Genomic DNA, 12308 nt, shown 5'->3' with positions numbered 1-12308 from the left:
TGCACAAGCTCACGCTGGTGGTATGATGAATCATCGGCGGCCAGTACCTATCAAGGTATTAGGTTGTCGGTGATGGATCCAATGGGACTCACATTAATTACGTATCTTTCTTTTTTTTTTTTTAGGGGGGGGGGGGGGGGGGGGGGGGGGGGGCGGGGGGGTTGGAGGAAGGGGCAAGTCCACCCCCGCGTAGCAGCCTCTCACTGGGTCTCCATCCTGCCAGGAGAATATTCGATGCGGGTAGAAACAACCGTGTGCTGGGCATTCTGGTTGGTTTTACTCATATCCTCTCCACCCATGGGCCCGGCTCGGCTACCTCTCTGGGCTCCGGCACGAACCTTCCGTGTGAGTACGTCACATCCGGCACCACCAAAACTACAAGCTGACCAGTAGTGCTTCTAGACCCCGTGTCTAGATATGAAATATCCGGTCCCCGAATTTAATCGACGTCCGCGCGTTTCGAATATGAAACCATTTGGTTGGAAGCAAACGCTCCGTTCCAACTGAGCTACTATCTTGGTGGCAATTACGTATCTTTTCTGTGCAAGATTTTTGTGCTGTTCTAGGGTTTCTGATTCCTCTCCCTTTAACGCTTGTGGACGCACGCCCAAAAGCAGTGGGAGTCTACAACCCTATCACTTGGCCTCTGCTTTTTGAATGGTAAGCATCTGATGTGAGTGGCTGCAGTAGAGCATGTACTATATCATAAGGATGATACATTGCACCCTATGAGCTTATCCATAGTATATTTATGAGGATACCCTAATCATCTAGAATGATTCATGCATATCTTTGTGATTTACCAAAACATGGAAAACATTGATATGGACATCTTGCTAGAAACAATACTTGCTCTTCTCAGACCAAGGTCATTATCCATTGATTGTGAAAAAAATGGAAACCGAATCGATACATATCTAATCATACTAATTCAGTAATTTGGGATTCGACCACATTCATTCCACTGTTGCGAGATTTATTATACTCTGATGTTATTGGATGTATTTATAGCAAGCAGCGTAATTATGCTGTCGTCTAAAAAAAAGGTAGGTAATTATCAATTCATACAATTCATACTCTCTAGAACGGTCTTCTTAGGACCCAGATCTGTGACCCAAAATGACCACATGCATATATGTGAGTCGCTCCGAGGTAAGAGTGGACCAACAATTTCTATGTGAGCTGCAAGCATACGTAACGTTGATGGACGATATGCTCATGAAATTTTGACAAACTTTGATGCTCTGGTGGCCAAAATCTAGATTAGGCCTCCAATTATGACGAGAAGCAAATGCAGTTAAACTTGAGTTCCATCCTTTATGGGCTGACTGGTCCGCACATTTGAGTCAATCGACAAGTTGGAATGGGGTCCGACCAGCTGGGGCCCAGAGATCGGACTCGAATATAGACCCTGGATACTGTTTGGTTCCACGATGACGCGGGAAGTTGGTCAACTGCTTCCAGCGCGTGCGCGCCGGACATGCCGGAAGCTACTTTTGGCCTACGAGTCAGCCGCAATCTCTCTTGGCGGGATGTATGGCGCGATACAGACACCGTACGTGAGCCCAGGGACAGCCACCTCTACAGCGGAACGCCGCAATTCGTATCCAATTACAATGTACTTGGAGAGGCTGTGTGTAGCTCCGGCTTTGTGTAGATTGGGAAATGCTTATCCTGCCCTCCGGTATTTACCGGAAAATCTAAATTTTCGTTATTTAAATATTTTTTAGTGTAATTATAGCATTTGTGTAATCAAGATTAACAAATAAAATCAACTAAATTCTCTCTTGAGCTCCCACGTTCTGAAAAGTTATGACAACATTTTTTTTCCCGACCAACATTAATATATATATATATATAGAAAGAGAGAGAGAGAGAGAGATCGCAAAAATCTTTTATATTAATTTTGGGGAGCTATTTTTTCTTCCCGAACCAAAGATAACTTTGATAGCTCTTACCTTAGAGATCGTAATGACTTATTTTACGAGAACTCAAGACAAAAATCCCTTATGATTGTTTTTTTATTAGGAGGAATTGATACAAGCATATGGCTTTAATTTTGCAAACTTTGAGTTTAAAACTTCTCCTCCTTAAAGCCAGTATGTGCTATTTGGAAGAAGTCATTTTTTAAACTCCACCCTTTGAACTTAAACTTTTGCTGATTGAGTATTTGTTTTGGTACATAATTATTTCAAAGTCGAGAAATTCATTTTTAGATTTAGCAAAAATATCAAACTTGACGATGGTCTAGAAGTATTGAATTTAACTTGGTGTGACAAAGCAAGGGATAATCTTTATTTTCATGCCCTCAAATTCATTCATTTGTGCAAGTGGATATCGGTCATGGTTGTTGGCCTTAAACTAGCTATCGGTCGGCGATTTGCTTAACAGGCAATCTAGTGACAAGGTCAATGGTTAATGGATGATAGAATAAGAGGGTGATGGAAGAACTAAAAAAAATATTTTTTATTATTATTTAATAAGTAGATGACGAGCAATATTCTTGATCTATTCCAAAATATTAAAATTTACAAGGCAATAAGATGGCTCATAAGAAGATAAAGCTATTATGCTTTGATAATAGAACATGCAGCATGGGAGAACAATCGGATGCATCCCTCATATCCCAACTTCCATCCCGATACAACCTAATGGAAAGAAATTTATAACTATTTTTAGGATGAATTATCCATCTAAGAGAGACTCTTTATAACATACCTCACCCATCACGAGTATGAAGATGGGTGTTATCTTCTATTTAATTAGGATCAAATAATAAAGAGAAAACTATAATTGAGATACATAAAAAAAAAAAAAAAAACACTGTGATGTACTACCATGGGACATGTACCACACCAGAGAGAGGGAGGGGTTGTTTAACAAAGGAGAGATAGTGTGAGAGAGAGAGAGAGAAAGGGGGAGAGGTTGCTTAACGAAGTGCTCAGATATCATCCTTCTTCGTATCATAACCGACGGTGACCGGATGCGGGAAGGAAGGCAGCGGGCTCCGGAGCGGCGTCCGCGGTGTGGGCACCTCCGACAGCTTTCTCCCATCGCCGTCGTAGTAAATAACGCCGGAGAAATCCAGCGGCTGGCATTTCTCCCCCATGAGTATCGACCTCCGCCACACCCCCTCCTCCTCCTCTTCTTCTTTCACCTCACCGTCGTGGCTCCTTGTCTTCCGATCGGCGATCCTTTTCTTGGAGCTTTGCCGCCGGGATAGGAAGGGCCGGGCGACGGCCGTCGACATCCGGGAGAGGGCAGGGCCCTGCCGCCGGAGTTTCCGTGCCGCACGTGTCACGTGCCTCGAGCACGCGCTCGCCATCTCCGTCACCGTCTGGAGAAGCCCGCTCCCCATGAAGCCCGTTCTTCTTACTTTGGGGGGCCTTCTAAGAGTTGGTGGGTGGTGACCGGAATCCCCTGGGTTAAGAGTCTATATATAGAGGGAACGGGGGGAGTGGAAGGTGACCGGTTCGGACCGGGCTCGCTATTTTTCAATGCTATCGTTTGATTTTAAAATTATTTAATATTTTGATGCATGATGTGAAATTAATGGTCGTCAAACGAAATGAGCGGACTTCGAGAATTCCTCGCATGGCTGCTGGAAAAAGGTTTCAATGGTGGCAGTCAAAAGGGAGAAAAAGATTTAAATTAATTATGGTTACTGCTGAACTGCAAGAAATGGTTGTCGTTGGCATTATCGCTGCAAAAATATGCGGTTCAAATCATAAATGGCTGCCTCAATTTCACTCTTTTCAGTGAGGCATTGATTATTTTGATTTATATGTTCATGCATTAAAATGAAAAATCATTATTGGCATATTTAATGCAACATTATGTCGAGGTATTGATAATTTTGGTTTGCATTGTTTTTTTATAAAAACAATCATTATGGCGTATTTAATGCAGGATTTTATCATGACATTTGATATAAATCAATACATCCAGGCATTAATAATTTTAATTTACATGTTCATTCTTTAAAAAAATATTATTGATATATTTAATGCAAGATTTCATCTTGCCATTTTACATGAAAACCAACAGATTGATGCATTAATAATTTTGATTAATTACATGTGCATCCATTAAAGATCATTATTGATATATTTAATGCATGTATGATACAAATCAATATATCCCAGGATATGATCACTTAATGCGATATTAATATATTGGTCAAGTTTTTTCACATATAGGAGGAGATTTCAATGTCTTGGTTCTGGTATATCAACAAAAAGCCTCTAAAATTTTAATTATTTTTTATTTTATTTTAGTCAAAATAAATCAAGATTTTCATTCATCCTAGGATTTGATAGTTAATACCCACTGAAATAACTAATGTATCAACTTTTAAAGACCTTTAATGAACGGGCCATTCATTGCAATCTATAAACCAAACATTTTGAGGAAAAAAATTATAGTACAACTTATCAAATGTTACAATCATTAGAAGCAAGAGTACAATGGCCTGCTTTAGCATTATTTCTCTCAAAAAGTGGGGTACTGGTGACTACTAGGACAAGTTCTCCTAACACATTGACATGATGTTTTTATTTGAAAATATGGATCTAAATTTTTAAAGAATCCACCATCATAAATCTTATATTGCTAAGTAGAAAAGTACGACTACTACGACAAATTTTAATTCACAACCACAGCTAGTAGCCTAGTATAAAATCTTGAGGGAGAGCAAGTTGGCCAGAATATTATACCAACAAGCATACAACATTAATGGTGTATCACTATGTGCCACTTGTTTTAATCATGTTAAAGTATATCAAAGAGTATAATTGATTTACAACACTAGAATGGCTAGAGAGCTATCTGTTTGTGTTTCTTTGGATAATTGTTTTGTTTTCTAATTTAATATCACAATTTTTTGAAAAAAAACATAATGATTGCAAGTGTTGCTTGAGCACTTTTGAATTTTTAAAACATTATCCATATAATATAAGATCTTATTTATACTGAGCATAGTGTTGCACAATTATATATAGACTTGTCTACAGCCCTAGTTATCATGTGTTACTTTTTGCTGTTTAATAGAATATCTATTTTGTGAAGATTTTTTTTTTTTTTTTTTTTTTGCCAATAGTGCTTCAACGGAAATTTATGTGGCCAATCATACTAGGACTACAATGTGGACTTGAAGATAGATACTCTAACTCAATTTCTAAATATTCTGCATTTTATCTTTCATAAATATATTTATTCAAGATCAGTATAATTTTTCTAATTTATCAAAAAAATGCTGTATAATTGGTGTAGTACGTAGAAAATGGCTAAATTTAAAATTTCTAATGTTATATTGTACATGCAGATAACATTTTGTGTGCACAAACCGGCCGAAAGCTTCTTCTTTTTTTTTTTTTTTTTTTGAATCTAATGGTACCTTAAAGCAGATTAAAGTTTCCATAACTATGTTCCAAGAAAATTATCTAGGTCAACTTTAATTAAAATATTAGATGGATTTTTGGTCCACATCGGCCAAACTCAAAGTCCACCCAATGGTGACGGCTGTGGTGCTCTTCCACATCACCGGCCAAATCCAAGACACGAGTGCGGTGGCCGGCGCGAGAGGGAGCCCCTCGTGTCATCGTTCTCAGGCCAATCCAATACCCCATGGATGTCACTTTGTGGCGAGTGGAAGCTGGGATTCCTCCACTAACATCCTCCGCCACAAGATTTTTGTCCTAGTTATTACCCTAAGGGTTGGGCCAAGTGCACTTCAAGCATGAAAAGTAGTAAATAATTAAGATTCCAACGGCCAACAATCCTTAGTGGCAGGAAACTTGATTTTGATCGCGAAGTTGACTGCACAAGTCTTGAATTAATTATACTTGGTGGCCTGAGAATTGACACTTGGCAGACACGAACTCCTAACCGGCCACGTATGGCACCCAAATGTAAATGGTCTTAAAAGGTATCAAGAGTGTGGTGACCTACCCCTTTCAAAAATTATATGGGGCAGTCTAAGTTGTGGCTCCCCTGGGTTCACCCACGAAACCATATTAATTAAGAGTTAGGGTTATCTTTCTTGATAGGCAATTAGTTAAATGGGGACATTTAGCAAATCGAACTCATGCTTAATAAAAATGCATTTCACTTGTTCTTGATTCATATGACAAAATCGGCTTCAAAAGTTTCCGACAAACACCGTCTTCCTTGCATCCAATTTTGTTTAGCCATAGTGTAACTCTATTATTATTATTATTATTTAAAGTAACAGTGTAGTTATATCTTTCTCGAGGAAGACTCATCTAAGATGATTGGCTGAATCTCTAGGTGAACTTAGCGGGCAGACAGTCATCCTTTATTGATTGATATTGGGAGATTAGCTCGTCAGTGTATCTGCTTCAATGCCAAGCATATGTATCAAGAAGCGAATAATGCTGCAAATTGGGTGGTCTCCTTTGTTGGGAATCATTTTGACGGTATCTTTTGGACGGACTCATCCGCTCCTATGCATTTTCATCAATTTTTATTTTCCATTTTTTTTAGAGGTATTCACACTTGATTATATAAGTCATATCCGCAGTATCATAATAATAATAATAATAATAATAATAATAATAATAATAATAATAATAACAACAACAACGTAACTCTATTAGTTAACTTCTTAAACTAGCATTACTGAGGCTACTAGATGCTCGGTTCGACAAATTAAGAAACACACCTACCTTCTCCTCTACCAACATGCAAATTGCTTTGCATCATGCATGTGCACCATGGTAGTTGGATCAACAAACTAGCAGAGCTTCAAAGCATCTAAAATATGGAGTCATGCATTAATGAACTTTGTTGCATGATGTTATTCTAGAGTTGACAAAAATATATAGAAATAATGATTTTTGAGCAATGAAATATAATATACTATAGTTTCATTAAAAGAAATATAATATAGTATAACGTTATGCTTCATATTTACCATTAAACTAATTGTATCGTTGCCTCATATATCAACATGCTTACATATTATTCTAGTTCTTTAAAATAAGAGAACATAATATCTAATTAAAATCATGGAGATAGGAGGTCCCCAAGCCTTATATTGTAGTTGACTTCCTATCAACTTGCTCTTACCAGCCCAGTCATGCCGGAAGTGTTTGTTGGACCGTGTCAAGGATACGTGGGAAGGGAACACTTTTTAGAATTTTGTTGTACGTAGTCAATTTATCGACCCCCGCAAGCCCATTTGATGCACGCTGAACATGTACACTGCTTTCAAGAAGCATCCTAACCATACACGTCCCAAATCTGGTGATCTCACACCTTTGATAAGAGAGCCAAACCCGTTCGCTTACATCCGCTTAACTTGAGTCAACCGGTTATAAATCTGATTAAGTTACTTATTTAATAAAGTAGTCATGTACAAATCTAAATTTTTGGCCAGCTTAACAAATAGGTTAGATTCATATTAACAGATTTTCAATCTATCATGTATCTGGCTCGACCTAATCTGATTGCTATCTCTATGCAGGTTGTATACTCTAATACGTCTAGCCTGCAAAACCCAAAATCCCTAGCCTGGATTTCTTATTCTTTCCAAGCCGAGCAGTGGAAACAATGGGACTAGCCAACAGATTGACACCCCTAGTTTCTCGTTTGTAAGCAGGGGATAACATGCCGAGGGCTACCAATAGGTTCTCTCATTAATTTGCAGCGTAGCAATTGGCAGAACAAAGTCCTAGGAGTTCGGAGTAATTAAAACGGACGTTGGAAGCTCACTCTCATCGTCTTTTGATCTCGGTCCTTGGCACATCTCGGTTGAAGTGGTTGGTGTCAGACTCACCGGGAGAATGGCGAAGTCCGACGCCCGGGAGGGCACAAAACTTGGGGTTGGAAACCTCTAGTTGACTTCCTTCAGGACCAAACCTCGCATGATCTCTAGATAAAAGGAGTTCGGTGGGGTTTCACTTACCACTGATGTTTGGTAGAAGCAAACGTTAGTTTTAATATAAATCCAGCACATGCTTCATGGAACTTCATTTGACTCAATGAAAACTTTGAATTGGCTCAATGAAATTTTGTTTATAATTACAACCATAATCATCAAGTCTTGCTTGCACCGAATGTTGCTCAAACAACACATAGTTACGTGTTTGCGAGGACTTGTAACAGAAATTTAAAATCTCCGGTACGTCTTAATGTAATAATATGTTTTAGGTATTAGTTGTGACGTGTGTGTAAACTTGAGTCACAGAAAGAATATTTTTAAGAGAAGAACTATGCAAGGATGATTACATTAAAGAAATTAGCTAGTTAGGAATGGAACACAAAGAAAAGTGGAGTCAACTACATTTAGTGAAGCGATTTGGTGACACGAAGAGAGAAAAAGTAGAAGGAAAGAGAAGCGATTTGCCGACACAAAATTTTATAAAAAAATTTACATGATTAATGCGAAAGATTTCATTGGTCCACTAATTAACTAGCTTTTTTTTGTCTGGAGAAAAGTATACATCCACTAACTAAGAAGTTGTTCCTTCCATTATATTTCCATATCTTTAGTGATTGAAAACAACACATGTATTCGGCTCCTAAGATTCTCGCAAAAGGATATTTATTTTCCTAAATATTCAGTCCCGGTACTTAGGGAGTAGGACAGGGATCCCCGAACAACATGACTGCTATCATTTGTCAAGGCTTGGCTGCAAAGCTCAATAAAGTGTGGCTCAGGTCGTCTTCGTCCATGCAATGATGGCATGTCCACGATTTGATGGCAGTTCACAGGTCCTTGGATGGATTTTTTTTTTTTTCTTTGATGAAAATGGAAGCCAAGGAGCTTAGACTCCATAAGCCACCAAATATTATTAAAAAAAGTAGAAGTATCTACATCAGAAGAGGTACGTAGAAGACAAGAGAGAGGAAGAAAAGACATATTGGAAACCGAAAGATGAGCAATTGCAGGCAGAAGAGCACTCGCATCCGGTGTTACATTGCTGTGAGAAGGTGGCAGCTAACGGATGGACTGCATCAAGCTCAGAATCAAGTCCTTGGATCCCTATTGAGATGCACGTAAAGCACATACAGCATGCAAAGCATATGTCGCATGCGTGTTCTTTACACATGCATGACATGCACTTCACATGCATCTCGATATGGGTCCAAGGGCCCATGCTGCATTAGACTGGTACGAAGAGCATTCCACCCGGTTCACCTTCTAAGCAACGATGGCCAGATAGGAAGTGGCATCTTGGACAGGAAATAAATCAATCATTACAGATGTTTGGACCATTGCTGTGGAGCTACCTCTTGAGATATGAGTAAGAGGGTTGAGTTTAGGTGTTGCATTTGCAAGCCATTAATTCATCTCGGCCTCAAGCCAGAGAGGAAATCATTGTTCTAGAGGCGAGAAGTACGTAAAAGATAATTTTTTTTTTTTGGATAAAAAGGAGTACCTAATAGATTGTTAAGATCCATCTCATCGAGCCTTCACCATTTGTCTCAGTTCTCCTATCTTGGACAAACTCGTCCTCTTGCCTCGTTCTGTCGTTCAATGCAGCTGCCCAATCTCCATCATCAACTTATGACCCAACTAAATTAACCCTCTCTTATGCAATGTATAATAATACAGAACTTCATCCAAAAAAACTAGCCTGAAAGTATTTTTTAGATTTTTCTTAGTCCTGTATAAGTAGCCAAAATCTTTTCGACGAATAACTAATATAAGACTAAATGCTGTCCAACATAGGTCCTTGTCAGACTAAGAATCCAAATTCATTCAAATTTAATCATAACTGAGTTGCATCCAGCACTAAATTTAATCGAATTTTGAAACAGCCCAAGTCTAGGTCCGAATCCTTGGACCAAAATTGACATGCTAAGTCTGGGCCATGCCTAACCTAACGTAACCTAACCCATTTGCATGCCAAGATCTACTATATGTTCTATTAGCATGAGTTGACACATATACCGTTTGCTATTGGGGATGCCAAACATTGTAGCAGAAAGTTAGTTCCAAGTTAGCTTGCATGCGAACTGCAACAGTGGTGGGAGTGATAAGCCTCTTCATGATGCTTTTCCTATCTTGGGCCTTTGGATAATGCATATCCCAGGCCTCATCCTGCTTCACTAACATTGTAAGATTAGATGTATGGGCTGCATAGAAACATCACAAAATTGCCTAGGCCCTGTGAAATTTATTACATGCAATACTAGTTAGCTTAACCATAATGTCTGGTTCATTTATGCAAAATTTTCTGCGCATGGTATCGATGAATTCCTAGATGATAGGCCTTATTAAACTGTGAGGCATAGAGATGTAATGCCGGCTCCAGGTGCAAATCAGTGGGCAGAGCCAAGCTTCTAGATCTACACCTAGATGACCCAGTGGCTCAGGTAAAAGTGTATTAAAACTTAATCTACACAAGTGGAGAGAGAAAGTTATACATTTTGCAAAAGGCCTGCAGATCAAGCACTAGATCATTGTCTTATATATATATTTGATCAACATATCGACTATGGAATTGAAGGTGCCGAGTAGCTTGAATTTTCCTGGCAATCGTATAAGAGACTTGGAATAGGGAAGAAAGAGGAAAAAAAAGACTTATATTTTACGTATACATGATCAGTAGTCTTGATTATATATGCAAACCAATTCAAGATGAACATCAACCCCGGCCCGGCAATTTGCATACCTAATTCTGGTTAGTATGCGGTATGCCACGGCGAAAATGATAGAGGAACACCACGGTTAAATCCAGACCTAATTTAAGAGGAGGCTATTTGTGATTTTGGCCATGTACGTAGGAGACTGCTTACATGTGTGCACAACCATTCCGGTGTACTAGTTTCAGGCCCAATTTAACTGCACAGCCAACAAAAATCTCTCACATACCTTGATTATTTCCTACAACTAGGAACATATATAGTGGATTTGCACACTTCCACTAGTAAACGAGATACCAAATCTCTTGCAATTTCCACAGCTAGGAAAGATTGAAACAGTTGTTAGATTGCATGGATAGGAGGATCTGTTTTCAAGCGCTCATATGAACTCTCCTTCATCCACCCATATATATATATGATACAAACTCAAATTAAGGGGCACACGCAAAACTATATCTCAAGCCTTTCCTATATGATCCCCTGCACACCTCCTCGAGCCGTTCCCGGAGGCAACTCCGGCAGCTGATTCCCCTCAGAATCATACAAAATCTGGCCGGAGAAGTCAAGTGGCATGCACTTCTCTCCCATGATGATGGACTTTTTCCACAAGGCCTCCTCGTCGACCTCGTTGGCCTTCTTCCATGACATCATTTTGGCTATCCCCATGGCCTTCTTGCCGATGCTGCTCAAGTTGGAGAGGAGCTTTCGGTCCTCCCTAGAGAGAGGGGCTGGGGTCCTGTTCTTCTGCTCCTTTGACATCTTGAAGTGCTTGCGAGTGGTGCAGAGGGAGATGACCACGGAAGCGATGGCAGCGACGGAGGCGAGAAGGATGAAGAAGGCTGTGGTGTTGGGGATGGATATGAGGGATGGGACGGGGAGTTGGTCTTGAACAGACCTAGCCATGGAGTTGGGGGGGTGGGGAGAGAGAGAGAGAGAGAGAGAGAGAGAGAGAGAGAGAGATGGGAGCAATATTTGTGGGTCAAGGTCGTTGCAGCAGCGTCCGGCTTTAATGGAGGGAGGATATTTTGGAGGATATAAGTGGAAGAAAGCTATACAATGATCATGCTTTACAGATATGGCACCAGGACAACGGCCATTGCATATTCTCGAACACATTGTTGTCCACTTCGATATTTTTAAGTAATTTTTTTTTTTAAGGAACTACTTAAACATAAGCTCCGTACATAAACAAGTCTATCGAATCATATTTGTTATTTCCATTAAAGAAGAATTACATAATGCATTGCTGGTCAATTGAAACCTCTATGATGAGCCTTGGAAGATTGTTTTGTCCAAAATTTTATAAAAAATCTATTATCTACACGATTGATGTAGAGATATTTTATTACTTTGATTTAATAATATAAATGCAGTAGCCAAACTGAAGTATCAACTTTACGTATACCGATGTACTTACTGTCATCTAATTTTCAACAAATTTTTCTTGTTCTAATGCTTAAAAATAAGTAATATAAATCCAACATACCAGTTCTTTATCGTATAGAAATGTAGCTTGTTGTGGTCATTTTCTGTGTATATCATACAAATTCAACTTTGTGACAGATCAACACCAAGTTTGAAGTATCTAGCTTAGAAAATTCTGTTTATCAAGCAAAGTTAACTCCTAGTAATGCATATGTACCATTTTAATTGGCAGCTGAAAGATATGTGTCATGGTAATATGTAAAATAAAA

General features: G+C 39.1%; 1 protein-coding gene across 1 annotated transcript; it reads right to left on the bottom strand.

The window, feature by feature from the left end:
- Positions 1-2652: 2652 nt before the first annotated feature.
- On the bottom strand, positions 2653-11587 carry LOC103701930 (uncharacterized). The gene is made up of 2 exons (XM_008784150.6): positions 11085-11587; positions 2653-3420 (listed from the first exon to the last, which is right to left on the bottom strand). The coding sequence occupies exons 1-2, from the start codon at positions 11515-11517 to the stop codon at positions 2942-2944; spliced, it is 912 nt and encodes a 303-aa protein (XP_008782372.2). The 5' UTR covers positions 11518-11587; the 3' UTR covers positions 2653-2941.
- Between the last annotated feature and the right edge of the window lie 721 nt (positions 11588-12308).

The sequence above is a fragment of the Phoenix dactylifera genome, chromosome 7 (genome assembly GCF_051530095.1).
Source record: "Phoenix dactylifera cultivar Ajwa chromosome 7, Ajwa_hap1_PhDact_Kaust_v1.1, whole genome shotgun sequence".
Taxonomy (NCBI): Eukaryota; Viridiplantae; Streptophyta; class Magnoliopsida; order Arecales; family Arecaceae; genus Phoenix; species Phoenix dactylifera.
Note: the sequence above shows the minus strand (reverse complement) of the source record. Positions and strands in the feature narration are given on the sequence as shown.